Source organism: Delphinapterus leucas, chromosome 11 (genome assembly GCF_059928025.1).
Source record: "Delphinapterus leucas isolate spDelLeu-1000000601 "Yukka" chromosome 11, BTC_Dleu_Yukka2, whole genome shotgun sequence".
Classification (NCBI taxonomy): Eukaryota; Metazoa; Chordata; class Mammalia; order Artiodactyla; family Monodontidae; genus Delphinapterus; species Delphinapterus leucas.
Window position 1 is genome coordinate 39,657,642 of NC_143139.1, and position 17,573 is coordinate 39,675,214.

Sequence of the window (17,573 nt, forward strand, 5' to 3'; positions counted from 1 at the left end):
CGGACAGGGCTGTACCTCACCCCATGTCGTTCCCTCCTGCCCTCCAGTGCTGTTCCCTTTTCCCCTTCGGCCATGCTCACCATGGGGGTCCTGGGCAGCCCCTCCAGTTGTCGGGGTGGGCATAGGAAAGGGTCAGAGGAGCCGCTGGCTGCCCTCGCGTTGGGGAAGGTCCAGTTCTTGGCCAGCTGGACAGGAGCAGGAGGGCCTGGGTCTTCACAAGGATCTATCCGGGGACAAGGGGAAGGTGGGTGGTGGGTGGAGCTCCCAGAGAGGCCCACCCCCCTGCCCAGGCACTCACCGTGGGGACAGGTCTGATGGCCCCGGTGGCCCGGAGCAGCGGTGAGCAGGGCGGGGAAGGCCGGCATGCTGGGGTGCCGCCCGCTCACCAGCAGCTCCTCTATGCCAGGCACCTCACGCTCCAGTGTGTGGGCACGGCGGGGGACTTTGGTAAGGGGTGGGGGCCGAGCTGGGGGCACCCCGGCCGGGGGCTCCAGCCGTGGCGGCTTGGTCTTGGGAAGATTCTTACTGGGGGTCCCACTGCTGCCATGGTCTGGGGGCGGGAAGGTCCCAATGCCACTGTCCAGAGTTCGAGTCAAAGAGCCACAGGCTGGGGAGGGGAGGGGAAGTCAGGGATGTGAAGCTGCAGGCGGCTCAGCCCCTCTGCTTTCTTCTGGCTTTCTGCCCCTGCCCAGGTTCCACCCTTGGTCTGGGCCCCTCCTGGCCCCACCGGCTCAGTCATCCCTGCCTGCCCTGCCCCACCTCCCCTAGTCCTGGGGAAGAGGGCAGGGCAGGTACCCTATTAGGCAGGGAGGGATTTATTCCTGTGCAGCCCCAGTGCCCACTGATGCTTGGCACCAAGATGCTATAGGGCCTGACACCTGCCGTGGTGACAGGAAGGAGTAAAGCAAGCAGGGGGTAAGGGGCAGGTCCCAGCCTTGGCCCTTGACCCTGCTGACCTGTGAAATGTGAGGTGGGCACTGGCTCAGCCAGACTGTCCTCTGAGGGCATCTCTTCCCGCCTCCCCGGCTCGCTGCTTGGCTGTACAGAGTACAGGAGACCTCAGAGCCCATTCCTCCTCCACCCTAATCCCCTCCATCAGGATCCTTGGAGTATGGGTCTGAGAGTCCTGGCAACCTGCCAGCCCTCAGGAGGCCCTCTCCTCTCCCCATTCTCCTCGGAGACCAGAAAGGCATCCAGCAGCTTCCAGGCCCCAGGGAAGGGGAGCCCTCCAGGCGGTAAGAGACCTGGCAGGGCCACAGAGCCAGGCCCTCCACCCAGCCCGCGCCCCAGGAACTTACCTTCCCAGGAGGTTTTCCGCAGCCCTGAAGAGGGCCCACCAGGCCATTTCGGGGCCCACAGGCCGGCCAGGGGTTCTTGGGGTCAGAGGACACTGGCTGGAAATCGCCATACTCAGGTTTGGGCTCCCGCCAGCTCTTGGGGGGCAGCTCCTTGCCATCCACCCTAGGGGAGGCAGTGCAGATTGCTGTGAGGGAGGCCTGAGCCCACTCACACATTCTGGCCTCCCTCCCTCCAATGGTGCTGGGCCTAGTGACGCACCCACTGCTCCCTGCCCCTGGGGAAGAGGACATATCCCTGGTGGCTTCCCACATCAACCTCTCCTGACACCAGCAACAGGCCAAGACCCCAGGTAAAACTCCAGAGGATCAGCAGGGGCAGGGAATATGGGAGAACTCCCCCAAAGCTACCCAGGGTCAAGCCTAGAGACCTCTCCGACAATGTCTGCCGGTAGAGAGCAGACTCGGTCACATACTGGTCCACATGTGACACACCCTGCCTACCCCAGCTGACTTTGAGCGCACTTGCTGTCCAAACCACACCCTACCTGGAGCCCGATTCCTGAGGACATTCTGCCTTACCTGGCCCAGACACAGCAACCCCAAGATGGGGTAGCCCCTTCTCTAAACCACAGCTCCTTTTGCTGAGTCTGTGGCAGGTGCCAAAGGGCAAGATGGGAAGGGAGCCCTCCTTTTTCTACAGGATAGAAAACCCCGGAGGGAGAAGACCTGCATCAGCCCAGTTAGGTACCAGCACTCCCTTAACTACTGCAATGCTGCACCTCAGACAGGCTGCCTCACCTGACTCAAGACAGTCCAAGAAAATGTGGACTGTTAACTCTTCTTAAATGAGAAACTGGGTCTCAGCAAGTTGAATATCAGCCAGCCATAGAGGAGGTGAGCTGGGACACAAACCCCTGGCCCCTTGTTCGAGGCCCCAGTCTCTCCTCTGGGCCAGGCCGTTAACCCTCAAGATGCTTTGGTGCCATTTCATTTGACCTCCTACATCCTTTGACCTCTGGGAAGCCCTAGTTCCTGGGAAAGGCAGTCCCAACCCCAGGGATGCCCGTGTAGGGACCTGCCAGCTGGTCCCAGGCTCTCACCTGTTGAGCAGCTGCTGCATGAAAGTGTCCGCACCCTGGTACATGCCGGCCAGCTGGCCCTGCACCTGCCCCAGGCCTGCACCGGGCCCTGGCGCTGGTCCCCCGGGCCGTGGCCGGGCCCTGCTGCTCAGGTAGGCCTTCTCCTCCTCCAGTGCCCGGCGCAGGTCTTCTGCCTTGGCCATCAGCTTGGAGATGTTGAGGCTCTCGGCCTCCAGCTTCCGGGCTTCCATCTTGACCTCCTTCCGGAGCGGGGAGCCCCCGCCAGCCCCTTCCTTGCCCTTGGCGGCCTCTGTGCGGCGGTTCAGCGCTGGCAGCTTGCTCTTCTTAAGGCCGAACCAGCTGGCGATGCTGCTAGCGTTGCGGTGCTTGGCCTCGGTGCCGGGGGCCCGCTCCTGGCCCTGGAGCCGCAGCATGTTCTCCTCGATGCCCTTCATCACCTTCTCCTCAATGGCCGAGTGTGGGGCCCGCCCCTCAGGGCCTGGGCCTGGGTCGGCAGGGCCAGGTGCTAGGGGTGTGGGCTGGGCCGTAGTGCCGCTGCAGTCTGCCCAGGGTGGGCCCTTCCCCTTGTCAGGTTTGGGGGGCTCCTTGGTGGCTGGTGGGGCCACAGGTCGGGGCACCACCTTGGTGGGCGACTTAGAAGGCAGCTTTGTCGGGCTGCCATGGGGACTCTTATTGGGCTTGCCGAGGCTGGGGGTTGAGGTTGGCACTTTGGCAGGGGTGCGGGGTACCTGGGGGCACAGGGCCCCTGCCAGCCGGCTCTTGGCCAGCTCCACTTTGGTGAGGCAGCTCCTTGGTGAGACAGGCTCCAGGTCCACCCGGGCCCCCATGGAGTGGGAAGAGTAGACTCGGGACCCAGGGTCCCCCAGGAGCCCAGATTCCTGTTGCTTCAGGCTGCTTGTGCCTAAGGCCACGGCCCCCCGCAGGGCCCCCTTGGCTTCTGGCTGCTCAGGGGGCCTGGAGGCAGAGGGCGCTGTGTCTCCAGTGCTCTCCCCTGACTTCCCTCCTCCCCGGGCCTTCTCGGTGCCAGGCCTAGCTGGCACCCCATTCTTTTCTGGGCCCTGGGGCCCCTCGGGGCCAGTCTTCAGTTTCCCCAGGGCTGCTAGTCTGTCCCGCAGAGGTGTGTAGCCAGGATCCCCAGGTCGCCGGCCTGGCCCCTGACCAGGTTTCTTGGACGAGCTGCCGGGGGTCCTGCGGCCAGGGTGGGGAGACTCCGAGCCTGCCTTGTCCAAACTCTTCTCCTGGGCACTCTCATAGGGGCAGGATTCTGGGTGGCAAGGGCTGGAGGGGACTCCAGGGCTTCTGAGGACCTCAGGGGCCCGTGGCACCTCCAGAGTTAGTTGTGGGTAGGTGGGCACCTGCAGCGGAGATGGAGGTGGCTCTGGGGAAGGCCCCCTAAAGGTGCTCCGGGAAAGGTCCAGAATGTTCTCGTAGCAAGGAGACACCACTGGTCCCGGGGAAAGCGTAGTGGACAAGGCTGGCTGGGGAGGTCTGAGCTGTGCAGAATCTGGGGTTGTGGGGCAGGGTGACGGGCTGGTGGGCAGACCCTGCACCCCCTCTGGGGACAGCTCTCCTCCGCCCAGACCCCTGCGGGCCGGCAGCGGGGAGGGGCTGCCGTCTGAGCCACTGTTCCGACAGGGGATTCGGGAGTTCCGGGGGAGCTGGGGGCTGAGCTGGGGGCCCCCTGGGCTGGGTACCTTCTCTGAGGCTGGAGGCAGCTTTAGAAACTTGAGACCTCTGGCTGGAGAGGGCAGAAGGGGTCCTTGGGCTTCCCCGGGAGAAGGGGAGCCAATTTGGAGCTTGCTTTTCACCTGAGATGAGGAGTGGGGGTGGCCAGACCGTGAGCCCAGGGGGGCGTCCCCTGCACCCATGAACACGCTGAGGAAGGGGAGGGGCCCCTGGCCCTCTGAGGTAGCACCAAAGCCCGGCCTGTGGGCCTCCGGGGTACCCCCTCCCCAAGCTGACTTGGGGAGGCCTTTGGACTTGGACAGCTGTTGGGGCCCCTGGTCTGGGGAGGATGGCTGCCTGGGACCCGGCTGTTCCCCGCCGAGTGGGCAAGCAGCCCCGGCCAAGAAGGCCTGTAGGTAAGACTCTGTGTCCTCAAGGAGCTGGCCCAGGTTCAACCGTTTGCGGGCCAGGGCCCCGAGCAGGGTGTCAGGGCTGGGTGCCTCGTTGGGGTCACCTGCCTCATCAGAAGAGGAGGAGGAGCTGCTGCCTGGGGCGCAGGGTGGCCCGGAACCGGTGCCCTGGGCCTGTGGGGAGCCCCTACTAGGGCCCCAGGGCCGCCCAGCACTCTCTTCCTCCCCTGGGGCCCCTAAGAGGCGCTCCCAGTGCAGCAGGCCTCCCAGGCTACCAGGACCTAGTAGCAGGTAGGGGGCCCAGGGAGAGGGTTCAGGCTGAGGTGGGCCACATAGCTCGCCATTGATGGGCTCTGGGGAGCCGGAACCCTCGCCTGGAGGCGGCCAGGGGGTGGCAGGTGAGCACAGAAGCAAGGGGTCAGTCTCTTCCAGGGCTCTCAGCACCTCCAGGATCTGGGCTTTCTTTCGAAGGAACGGGGATAGGGCCTCCAGCGCTGGGGGTGGGGCGGCCGGGGGTCCTGGGCCTCCTGGCCGCAGCTGCTGCTCCCAACACACCTTGGGGGAGAAATGGCATGAGGAGGAGACTGTGTGCAGGCCGGGGACCCGAGCTGGCATAACTGAGTATGCCAGGAACAGAGCTGGCCTGGTTTGTCTGTGTCCCCAAAAAGGAACTGATAGCTTCTGGGATATGCTGGAAAGCTTCCTCAGGAGTCTCTGAGTCCGGGTTACCCCAACTGTCCTTCCTGGCACACCTGGGGTTGGGTGGGCACCCATCTCCCTTTCTGGTTATCTCAGCACCACTTGCTACCAGTATTTGTGGGTCAACAGGGCTGACCACCTACAACCCTGGTATCTATGTTTGCCCCAGGGGAGGGAGGCCTGTCCATTTCTCAGGCTCCAGAAAGAACACAGACTCAAGAAAGGGATGTGATGTGGCCAAGTCCTAAGTCAGTTGCTGCAGGCAAGCCCGGGCCTCCTCAGGTCAGGCAGCTGTCCTGCTGAGCTGATCCCCGTGGAGAAGCAGACTGGGAATGACTCCATTGCAAACCCTTTCCTGCTTCTCCCAGGCCCCTTCTTAGGCCCCGTCTAATCTGGTACAGTGGTTAACTACATGGGCTCTAGAGCCAGATTGTAGGGGTTCAAGACCTAGGTCTACTGCTTAACCAGTTATATGACTTTCAGCAAGTTATTTAATCTCTAAGCTTCATTGTATCACCTGTAAAATAGGATGGTGATTATGTTTAATCTCACAAAATAAGATGAATGAAACCAGATATGCAAAAGAATGAATGAGTAATAGTTCTGCACTGGGATAAGTAAATATGTATATGATTATAAATTTATGCCAAAAATTACCAAAAAAAGAATATAAATGAGATCCGGGTGTCCAGCACAGTGCCTGGCACAGACTAAGAGCTCAGGAAGTATTAACTGTGGGTCTGACTGCTGCACTATAACGCCTTTGCTCACGAGACCAGTGGCTGGGGGTGGGGATCTGTTTTTCTTGGTACGAGGCTGACAGCTGAGGGCTCACACCCAGCCTGGACAAGAATCTGTGTGCCCGGAAGCAGCCCTTCCCCTGGGACTCATTAGGAAACAGCCGTGAAGCACCGGCTGACGAGCCCGGAGCCAGTGGAGCCACAGACCACAGTGCCCAGCGCTCCTACCTCTCTCTGCCCAGCACAGCGCCCCAGAGGCAGCGAGGTGGCCGGTCCCTCAGCGGAGCTCAGGGAGGGAGAGGCTGGTGGCTCTGAAGGCAGCTGGAGTGGGGCGAGTGGGATCTGTAGGGGAGAGGCGAGGTTAGCACAGGTGCTGTCCGTCCCAGGTCCCTACTCCCACAGGAAGCTATGGCTTCCCATCCAGGGGCAGGGAAACATTCTTCCAAGTCTGTTCTTTGGGTGACATCTCCCGGCCCAAGGTGTGGCTCTCACCACTTGGTCAGAGGAGCCTCGGGAGACCACAGCACAGGTAGATTGAAGATGTGCAAGCCCAGGTGGCCGGGAGGTGGGACAGGGTAGGGAGATCTGGAGAAAGAGGAGTGCCCCTGGGCCAGCAGGCAGTGGCAGGCCTAACCCAGGTGTCCAGCGAGCCTCCAGGACCCTCTGCTTTTCTGAGGGTCCTCCTCCCTGATTACAGAGAGGGTGAGCCTCGAGGCCCCTTCTTGTTCTGACTACCCGTGACCCAGCATCCACGGGGTTGGCTGAGACTAAGGGAAGAGGCATTTGTTACTGGGTCCTGGAAAAGAGATGGTGGGAGTTATCACTTCTGTCTCCCCTGAATGGCCTCATGTGAAATCTCTGCTCTGAGGATTACAAAAGTAGTATTGTTTTTGGCTGCACCACACGGCATGTGGGATCTTAGTTCCCCAACCAGGGATCAATCCTACGCCCCCTGCAGTGGAAGAGTGGAGTCCTAACCACTGGACCACCAGGGAATTCCCACAAAAGTAGTACTTAATCATGGATCACTTCTCTCTCATTCCCCTTCTGCTAGGCATGTCGACTAGATACAAGTCAGCTTTAACTCTCCCCGTCTCATTCTCCACGGCTGTTAAATCCTGTCTCTGCGGTGTCTCTGCCTCCCCTCCAGCCTGACCAGCTGCAGCCTCTCCTGCGGCCCACGATCCTCACACCTCTAGCCTGCTCAGCATTTCAGTCTCTCTGACCTGGCTGGGTGGCTTTTCAATCTCCTGTGTACCAGGCAGCCTAAAGCATCTTTTTCTTCTTTGTCTAAAGCGTCTCTGTACTCATAGCCTCCTCTGCCTGCCCACTGCCTCCAGAGACAAGTCTGAAGCCCTCTGCCGGCATTCCGGCCGGGCCTGCTGGTTCTTCCCTGACACCATCCCCAGCTCTCTCTCTCACTCACTCTTTACACATCCTTTGCTCAAGTCCAGCTAAACAACTCTCGGCTCCCTACGATTCCCTGCTCTGTTCCTTCCACAGGAAACCCCTTCTCCCAGACCCCTACTGCAGTCTTTTAAAATCTCCCATCCATCAGGGCCCAGGTCTGACGTCACCTCCTTCAAGGAACCCTCCCCAGCCCATCTCTGATGGCCTCTCTGCCCCTTGGGCTCTTGGTCAGCAGTGTCACACTCTGTAGCCCTGCCTTAGTGTCCAGCAGCCCCAGCTCTCAGCGGTTACGTTCGCTCTGCACAGGCCACAGCTCTGTCCAATTCTGTTGGCAAAGGCACTGCTCACAGTAAGAGCTTAATTAGCATTTGCTCAATGGAGCCTCCATCCTAGCGAAGCACAACTTGGAAATAACATTAATAATGACAACTAGCCACCAGTCATTGACTATGTACTACGGGCCAAGCACTAGATATTATCTCATTTAATCCTCACAACAACCTGCAATAGAGGTATTTTTATCCCCATTTATAAGGGAAAAAACCTGTGGTTTGTGTGGTTAAATAATTTACCCAAGGTCGCACAGCTAAGAATTAGATAAGTTAGGGACCCAACCCAAGTTCATCTGAGGCCAAGGTTCGTGCTCTTTCCATTATGTCATGTTACTTCTGGGAAAGATCAATCTATGGTCCCAAACCCCAAAATTCATTTTAAAATTCCCAATTCAAATCCCAGAATTCATTTAAGTAAAAAACAAATGATTTCAGGATGGTCTACACCTCTGTTATCATCAGTCACTGAGAAGGGTATGGACAACAGGGTAAACTTGGCTGGTGTGGGTCAGGTCTCTGGGGATTCCTGGGTCAACCCTACAGTAGGGACAGACCCAAGGCAGGGGGAGCTGCAGAGTCACTGCCGCTGATTCACCCAGGTCTGCACCGGCCTGGTGAGACAGGGGCTGTGGAAAGGCCATGGTGGTGAGACGCTTTCTCTGCCAGGCGTCAGGTTTCCCAGAGAGCTGAGGGCATCCTGCTCAGGATCTGGGGGCCAAGAGCTGCCTGGTTTGCATCACAGACACACAAATTCAGACATACACACAAGGCGTTTCTCTCCTTGTCAAGGTCGGGGTGGGTTGGCGGTGTGCTGGTTGACCTCAGAACCCACCGTTCACCTCAGGTACCTGGAGCCGCTCCTGACCCACCCAGGTCTCACCCCATCCTTGGGGCTTCCTGACAGAGTGGACCCCAAGTGACATCTTAACTGAGCCCAGGACTTATTCCCAGTAGCCTCCTGCTTCTCCTGGGTAAGGCAGGTTTCAGGGCTAGAAGCAGGGACAGCGTCTGCAGCCATGCTTGGGTCAGTGGGTGAGCACATGCAGCTAGGCATGCAGAGAGTCATCCAGGTGAAGTGCCTTTCCTGACCTCTCTGTGACACCAAGCATTGGGTGCCTTACACCTGGCCCCACCCCTGCCCCTGGCCAAGAAGAAGGCAACGCAGTGGCCAAAGGGGCCCCTTGGGAGCTCGAAATAATGGCATTTTCAGCCTCCACCCATCTGAAGGAGGAGGAAGCAAGGATCTTTTCTGTCAACATGAAGGGATACAGTCCAGCTGGGCGGGGAGCACCTGGGAGGTGGGGGAGAGCCAAGCTTAAGGGAACTCAGGAAGTTTCTCCCTCATCTAAGGCTCAGATCTATCAGGCTAGGTCGGCCTGCCCTGGATGGCCCCAGGCCCCAGAATGGAGGGCAATGGCTGACGGCCTACTTCTGTAGGTGTCTGAGAGAAGAGAGGGTGATGATATTGACAGGGCTGGGGGGAGGCAGGAAGCCGAGATGTGAGGAAGGAAGGAGAATCTCTTGTGCCCACCTGAGGGAGGGAGCCTGCTGTGAGCTGAAGTTTCTGCTGAAACAGGGCGCTCAGCATCTGGTTCTGCCGTTCCAGGTCAAATACCCTCTTCTTCAGCTTGATGCACTCCTCCCGCAGGTCCTGCCACCCCCGGGAGGTGGAGGAAGACAAAGAGAGGATGGTGGGGACAGGGAGAGTGGTATGAGCACAGTCGCCTTCATCAGAGCAGCGGGCACTCCTGCTGGGCATGCCCTTCTCTTGCAACCTCCTTCTTTGAGGGAGCTGACCCTGCCTATGTTTATGGCTATCACATCTTCTGGGGATGGTAAATTTTCTAACGTTTACCACCCCTGGTCAGAGGTAATTCCGTTCCCTTTGGCAACTTTCACAATCCTGGAGCCAATCCCCTGCCTCTTAGAAAGCACACGTCAAAGAAGGGCCCATATAAGGCAGAGGAAGACCTGGGGGTCAGAGTGGCCCACATGTCAAGAAATTACCCACACTACTTGAGTAAATATTTAGATGTCACCTTATGCTTACAACATCAACATTGCTATCAGGGCCATCGAAACCTGGAGAAACTAGCTGGGGCCAGGATAACAGAAGGATTCAAGCCCAAATCAAAGTTACCATAGCTCAGAGACTTGGCCTTACCTAGCCAAGTATGGACTGTCCAAGACAGAGAAAGGGGACTTCACTGGAGGGCCAAGACGCCATTTCCACCCTCCTCTATTCCCTATCTAAACAGGTACAGGGGTCCACAGGAAGGACCTCCCCTGCTGTACCCAGGGCCTCCTCCCAGGGCATCTGGGCTCAGGGCAGAGGGTGAGAAAGTCTCTTGTGGCCTTTTACCTTTTGGTTCAGCAGCGCCTGCACCACATGGTTGGCAACCTGGGGACAGAAAGGCAGAGCTGAGGAAGAGCTGTCAGCCAACCCAGCCTCTGCCTGGAATTGACAAGCTATCCGCCCTGTGGGGAGCATCAGTTCCACAGACCTCGTCCAGACAGCGCTCGTAGGTCTCCCGCTGGTTTTCATTGGCCTGGGCGAGTGCCGAGTTCTCTGCCTGCAGGAAGGAAGAGGAGGGCAAATAGGAAGCTAAGGGATCATTCTTCCCCCGGGCAAGTCCCTCTTGGGGAAGGGGAGGCAAGGAGCCTACTAGCTCTACCCCTGCCCCAGCTCTTGGCTCTGGTCTGATTCTGCCAGGGGGAGGCCTGCAGACCCAGGGCATGAAGAAGGCAGAGCTGAGATGGCTGGTTTTTTGTTACCCCAACTTCAGTCAGTGAGGCTGCAAGGGCTGGGGAGACAGAGCAACCAGGAGGACCGAAGGTGGGAGGTGCCAAAAGTAACCCTTATTTCCCTGGGGAGAGGGCAGAGGAGCCTGGAGGGAGGAGGGCAGGGTCTTAGGAATGTAGTAAAAGGCCTAGTTTAAGGATCCATGTCTTTGTCCCTCAACTCCTGAGACCTTTCTGTGGCCTCTGCGGCCACCCCTTTCCTAGAGCAGGGGCATGAAAGGGGAGAAGAGGGGTAAAGAAGGGAGACATTCTGGGGGTTAGGATGGCCCCCCCCCTTGCGCATGCCTCTTGTCCTGTGCTGGCACGCAGGCTGCAAAGAGCAAGGAAAGGGGTTCTCAGAGGGGCTCTGCTAAAGAAACGTTCAGCTCTGCTCCAGCCTGGCAAAGCAGGCTGAGAGGAAGGCCCCCCGCACCCCAGAACCCACCCAAGCTCCCCAGGGCTCTGGCCAGCACTGCTGCCCCCTGCCGCCCCGTGCCCCACCTCCAGCTCCCGCAGCCGGTGCAGGAGCTCCTGGCAGGTGCCCGGCTCCATGCTGCCCTCACCACCCTCTCCTGGCTTCGGGTTTCCAGGGCTCCCGGCCGGCTGGTCCATGGCCTCCGACATCAGGCCCTGGGGACAAGTGAGAGAAGCCCCGCAGGCTACTCCAGGGCATGGGGAGATGAGCGGAGGCGGAGGAGGACAGAGATGAAAGTTGTCAGTATTCTCGGAGTTTGGATCAGTGTGACCCCCGTGCCACGGACACTGTAACAACTCAGGGCCAGGCTAAGACTCCTGCTCACGGGACAGATACATAGACACACTCTTCCCATCTCAAGAACAGAGACCATTGTTTTATAAAACCCATAATTGCTCTCGCCCTCTCACAGGTCACACAGACACTGGCCAGGAGCCAAGAAACCTGAATTCTCTGCTGACGCTGGCCTCAGACTGGCGCCCGGTATCCTCTCGGGCAGAGTGGGAGGTGGCCTGCAGGTCTCCAAGACTCCCTGCTTGCAGCGAGGCCCCGGGGGACCAGCCTCTGTGCATGCTGGGCCCTCCGCAGGGGTCTCTTGACACCTACCCCCCTACTGCTTGGCCAGCTCCTTCCTATTCATTCTCCAGGGCCCCCACTCCAAGGCCGGGTCAGGTACTGCTCCCGCACGGCTCTGTGACTGTCCCCCAAGACTCTGCGAGGGCAGGGTCACTGTCTTCACTTCACTGTCCACACTCACACTTCTCGGTGTGATACGTGGCGTATAAGAGACAGACTGACAGCTGTACAGACTAGTGTGTCAATGCCCGAGCACACAGAGCCAGGGTTCTGACCTGTATCGCATTATGTGATCCCCGCCCCCCGCCCCCAAACTGTTGCCATAGTGACTGGCTTTACCTGATTAGCCCTCACCTTCCATCTGAGTTTCAATTTCTCCGCTAGAGGAAAGTACTCATTTCCTTCCTCTGCACAAATATTGCAGAAATTTCCAGTAGATGGGAAACCCTTCCTAACATAAAAGGTGGGAGGCCCCCAGTCTACCACCAACTACTTGCCTCCCTGACCCACTGCAGCTCCCACAAAAGGGGCTTAGCACTTTTGGACCAAGGAAGAGAGGAGCCCTCGGCAGCTATCAGGCATCTGAATGCTCTTCCCTCCCGTGGGGCACAGGGGCTGCCTCTCCCACCCCAGCCCTCCTCCTCCAGTCCCCACCACCAGCGCGCACAGGCTCCACAGCCTCTCACCTGTCTCTGCCTTCTCACCCAGGCTGGCACACTCATGCAAGCAGCCAGAATGGTCACCTTGCCTGTGGAGACATAGAGGGAGACGATGTCAGCCATGCATTTATTGGGTTCCTGCGGCCTGGCATCCCGGGCCATAGGGATAAACAAGCTAGAGAAAGCCCTGCCTTTATGAGGCTCTCATTCTGTTGGGGGAGGCAGGTAATACCAGATAAACCAATGAACAGACATCAGGTTCCAAGAAGGCTCTGGAGGTGACAGCAAGGCAGAGACCTGAATGAAGGCTGGATGAAATCCTGGAATGGGAAAAGCATTCCAGGCAGAGGAAAGAGCCAGTGCAAACATCCCCAGCTCTCAGCCAGAGGGGAATGAACAGCCACACAGCCCTTCCAAAATTCTTCTCTAATCCTCATAACCACAAAGGGAATTAAGTGCTATTATCAACACCTATATGTGAGATGAGGAAACTGAGGCACAAGCTATACCACATACCCAGAGTGCACCCTGTGTGCTGGCGCTTTCTCACGCATCATCAATCGCATCCGATTCTCCTACTGACCTCAGAAAAGGAGGGCAAGGCGGGGGTGCCAGCCTGGTCTGCAGCACGCTCCAGAGGCAAAGGATGCTGCCCACATCATATGGCAGGTTCACAAAGCACAGTGGACGGGCCTGGGTCCCCCCTTCCTATGCAACCTCTCTGTACACACACGTTGTACTGTGTGCTCTGTGTAGTTGGTCCCGGTGCTCTCAGAGCTTTGCAGTTAGAGAGATCTGGGTTAGAATCTGACTCTGCAAAATCTGTTCCTCACCTGTAAAATGGGGATAAGAATACTTAGTCCAAAGGGCTGTTGGAGCATGAAGTGAGATATGTAGAGTGTCTTGCATGGACTCAATAAATGGAGGCTTTTCACGTTTTGGAGCCCACTGCTACTTCAGCGGTTCACTTGCAAGTGGACTCTGAGTCCCAGGCCCGTCACCCAGGGGGTCTGAGCAGGAGGGTCTCCTGAAGATGTGAGGTGCTGCCCCTCTGCCCTGCCCTCAGGGGCCTCCTCCTCTTCAACCCCGTCCCTGCCAGCCCTCCAGCTGCAGGGCCAGCCCAGTCCTCATTCTTCTCTGCCTGATACCCTAGAAAGAGAAAGGGTAACAGCAGAAAGGGAGAATGCTCCTTTCTGGGTGGGATGGGGGAGGGAGAGAGAACAAGCATGTGTGCACAATAATGGGAAGGGGGCTTCTGAAAACCAGAATAAAAGGAAAAACTGTGTAATGCTTATTTTTTAACACTCTGCCACAATCTAAAGTCCTTTGTTATTTTAACGTCATAAAAATGTATCAAGTATAACTTCATTTTGCTCGCAACATTATCATGCTTGATATATTTAGAAATGGACAGGCCTCGAAAGAAACGAAAAAAATTCAGGAAAAATCCTCCTTCCCACATACACAAATAGAGGTTAAAACCAAAAAAGGCCTCGGGTTACCTCCACCATTGGACCAGTTCCAGGCCACCCCACATCACCCATCTCTGGGCCACCATCCTCTTGCCAGGCAGAGGCTCCCACTGCTCTAGGAGAGGCCTGTCCCCACAGATCACCAGTGTCCCCTCAGCCCCCTCACCACTTAGTTCCCCAGTGGACACCTCCAGGAGTAGAGGGGCTGGGGTGGGGAGTGTAAAAAAAAAACAGGGGGATGAAGGAGGGGAGTAGGATGCACAGGGCAGTGTCTGGAGGCCAGAAAAGGGAAAGATAAAACAGTAGAAACCTCGAGTCTTTGTTTTCTTCACACAACAAAAACCAAACTAAGGGTGAAGGTGGTTTAGGAGGGTATCTTATCCTAAAAAAAATAAAATAAAATAAAAAAAAAAAAGCATCCAGCTTAGGCATGAGGCCCAGACTGCGAGGGCTGGCTGTGCAGTAGGTATATGTGGCTTTGCGTGTTGAGGAGGGCAGAGACCCAACACACCCCACAAAGCCAACTACTGCCACCCTCCTGATCTGAGCCCCTGGGGATCCCAGGGCAGGGAGGCCTGAGTCCCACTGTGACCTAGGGGAGACCCTCCAAGGGACAAGCCCCCTAAGTGCAACAACTTGGTCATGGGGGTCGGTCTCCGTATCCTGAGCAGGGCCTGGGAGAGGCTCCGGAAATGTCGGCTGAAGGCAGGCTGTGACTCAACCCCACCTTGGGGAGAAGTTTTCTGCCCTCTGCCAAAGTGGTCCAGCCAACTCAGGGCGACGGGTTTTCTCTGTGTCTGCAGGGCCACAAGCAGAGGGCAGGCAGGAAGCTGTCAGCCTGGGTTGCTGAGTCACTCGGAAGAGGCCTGCATTTAAACTTGGCGCTGGGGAGACAACGCACGCACGCTGTGAGCAGGGTGAGTTTGAGCTCAAGATTTCTATGATGAAAAGAAAACTTCCTGCATCTTTACCCTCCTCTAGGGAACATTAAGATCGAGAGAGAGAATACCACCTCTAGCTCCCAATCTGAGCCCAATTAGGAATTTGGCCCTTCAGAGTCTGGGTTTTCGACCCAAATCTCATGAGAAAAAACAAACACAAAAAAAAAAACCCAAAAAAAACTCAGGTCGGTTCCCCAGTGGCTGTCCCTGCAGGGTCAGTGGGACCCACCTCCCCAGGGCCGAGCACCCTCATCCTCCCTCAGGCCCCACAACTGCTACTCACAGCTTCTGTGCTCAGCCCACCTGGGGCCCAGGAAAAGCCCTGGCCTGGGTTTTTCAGGATGGCCCTGGTTTCAGGCATTCCTCTGGTGGTCCCACACCATATCCCAGATGGTGGATGTGGGTCTGGAACACATGGTGCTGGCCAGGATGGGTAGGGACGGAGCTGCAGTGGGTGGGAGCTCGAGCTTGAATGGGAGGCTTCTCCCGCCAGAACTGCCAGCGGGCAATCCCGCCCCGCAAAAGCCTGATTCAGAGGGAGGTGACCTCAGTGCTGAGGGGAGGGAGGGGGCGGAAGGGAGGAAGAGCAGAGCCTCTCTGGCCCTCCTTCAGAGACAGGGAAGGGGGAACAGCTGCTCAGGGGGTTTCTGGGTAACCCGGGGATGAGGTGGGTGCAGCCCTATCCCTGAGTGAATCTGGGTGACCACTATCTCTTCAGCCTAGTCAGTCATGTAAGGCCCCCCAGCCCCAAAAGATGGGACTGTCCTGGCCTTTCAGTCAGCCAGATCAAAGGAGTAGAGTCTGCAGCTCCTACCCCCTCTCCAGCCAGGGCACCAGCAAGACCCCTCCCTAAACTCAGAGTCCAGGCCTGGGAGGAAGGGGCCAGAGAGATGGCAGCAAGCCTGTCCTCCAGGCTCCCTTACCCTGGCCCTTAGCCAAGGCCTTTGGGCCCTGATGAGCCCCTCGCTCACCAGCTGTTCCCCCCCGGAGTCCTCTAGGGAAAAAAGCAAGGGGCCAGGAGGTGGGGGAGGGGTGGGCAGCTGTGGGAAGGCAGAGATGGAGCTCACTTTAATAACAGAATCATCCGTAACACAACCATTTCCCCTCTGCTCCCCCCATCCCCCAGCTGCTTTCTGAAATCCCAGTCACACCCAAAAGTCTACTTGTAAACAGCAACTTCTTCACCCACAGCAAACACTCCCTTCCAGACAAGATCAGCCCTTGCGCTGCCCTGGGGTGTGGGGAGGAAAATGAGGACTGAGGCCCCAGGGCATTCCTAGCCTGAAAGTGGCCACCTTAATCTGGCCTAAAGCATCTTTTAGCCCCAAGTATTCCAACTGGTCTCCTCCCCACTCAGGGAAAGAGGCAGACAAGAATTTCCTTTCCTCCTCCAGACAACTGGCCCCAAGACACAATAGCCCTTCTGAGAGGCAAGTGTCCATGGGGAAGGGGCCCACTGCACCCCTCCTCCAACTTCCTCTTCACAGGCACTCCAAGAACCTCCAGACCATGGTATAGGTTCTTTCAAACTGACAGTAGGACAGTCCCCTGCCTTTCCAGGCAGGGCAGGAGGAAGGGCAGCAGTGTTACAAGCTCAAAAGGCTTACAGATTTCAATACCCTTTATCTCTCCTCCCCCAGATCCTCAACGTTCCCTGTTCACAGCATAACCCGACACTAAAAGCAACTGCTGAGGGTGGGGAGAGGGAAGGGGCACAGGCAGACACAATGGGTTTATTTATAGGGGCACACACCAGGGTTTCTGTGGCCAAGAAGCCCAGGCCCCACTCCCAAAAGCCCAGCAGGCCCATCCCAGCCCGGCCAAGGGTACTGGAAAAAGCCTCAGACCAGAAGGCAGAAGGCTTATAGTCCCAACAATGCAATTTATTTGCTGTGTGACTTTAGGCAAATCACTCAGTTTCTCAAGGATAAGTTCCTTCATGCCAAGTGGAGGTTGTTCTAGAACAGTGGTTCTCAAAGTGTGGTCCAGGGACCCCGAGGCCCTTTCAAGGAATCTACAGGGTCAAAACTATTTTCACAATATCACTAAGACATTACTTACCTTTTTAACTCTCATGAGTACATAGTGGCATTTTCCAGAGACTACGTGATATGTGATAACACGACAGATTGAATACAGAAGCCGATATGAGAATCCAGCTGCCTTCTATTAAGTCAGACATGACAGATTTGCAAAAATGAAGAACAATGCCATTCTTTTCACTATTTTTTGTTTTGGAAAATATATGATTATTTTTCATAAAATATGTTAACATGGGTTTATTGTTACTTTTGAATGAATTAAATAAATGCTTAAAACTCTCAGTTCCAATTTGTATGACAGTAAATGTCAATAGGTACAATCTATATGAATCAAAGCTCTTTGAGGTCTTCAATTTTTATATTGTAGAGGGGTCCTTAGACTCAGCAGTTTGAAAAGAATCACTTTTCTTAGAACAGTGTGGTCCAGTAGACCTTTCTGTGATGATGAAAATGTTTATTCCATGCTGTTCAATATGGCAGCCACCAGCCACACATGGCTACTGAGCATTTGACATGTGGCTAGTCCAACTGAGGAACTGAATTTTAAATTTAAATAGCCATATGCAGCTGGTGGCGACTATACTGGACAGTGAAGTTAGAAGATCCCTGGGATTCCTTGACTTGAGCATTCGAGGTCAATGCTTCTTTCCAGTCTAGAGTAGGGAAGGGAAGGACAGGACTTAACACTCCTGTCCCCAGGCTTTTGCTCACGCTATTTCTCACTCTCTCTTCACCAAAGGAAGGTCATCTCAGCCACATGGGCAGTCCTGCTGGCACTCTTACCAAGGCTTAGAGTTGCTCTCTCATTCTCTGCAACGACTCACACCCTCTCCAATCGCCTCAAACTTCTGGTCTACCACCTCCCCTCGCTTCCCCAGTGGACTGAAGCCAGCAGAGGGGAAACCCCTCAAACCTCCCGCCACCACAGTCCCAGCCCCATCGGAGTCCTTTGTACTTCCTTCTCTCCTCCTGT

The 17,573-nt window shown here is 56.7% G+C and overlaps 1 protein-coding gene across 9 annotated transcripts in view; it reads right to left on the reverse strand.

The window, feature by feature from the left end:
* NCKAP5L (NCK associated protein 5 like) overlaps window positions 1–17,573 on the reverse strand; it is a 47,236-nt gene that overhangs the window by 17,728 nt on the left and 11,935 nt on the right. Inside the window, exons 1-12 of one of the 9 annotated variants that reach the window (XM_089920685.1) lie at window positions 12,729–14,804; window positions 12,173–12,234; window positions 10,937–11,065; window positions 10,159–10,227; window positions 10,017–10,055; window positions 9,186–9,305; window positions 6,141–6,254; window positions 2,399–5,028; window positions 1,299–1,461; window positions 957–1,038; window positions 299–607; window positions 81–223 (exon numbers count right to left, since the gene is read on the reverse strand). In XM_089920685.1, the coding sequence (XP_089776811.1) occupies window positions 81–223; window positions 299–607; window positions 957–1,038; window positions 1,299–1,461; window positions 2,399–5,028; window positions 6,141–6,254; window positions 9,186–9,305; window positions 10,017–10,055; window positions 10,159–10,227; window positions 10,937–11,065; window positions 12,173–12,208 (3,834 nt within the window). In that variant the 5' untranslated portion in view covers window positions 12,209–12,234; window positions 12,729–14,804. Of the gene's footprint in view, window positions 1–80; window positions 608–956; window positions 1,039–1,298; window positions 1,462–2,398; window positions 5,029–6,140; window positions 6,255–9,185; window positions 9,306–10,016; window positions 10,056–10,158; window positions 10,228–10,936; window positions 11,095–12,172; window positions 12,235–12,728; window positions 14,806–17,573 lie in introns of those variants that run through there. The other 8 variants (XM_089920687.1, XM_089920684.1, XM_022572221.3 and 5 more) reach the window with 8 other exon arrangements.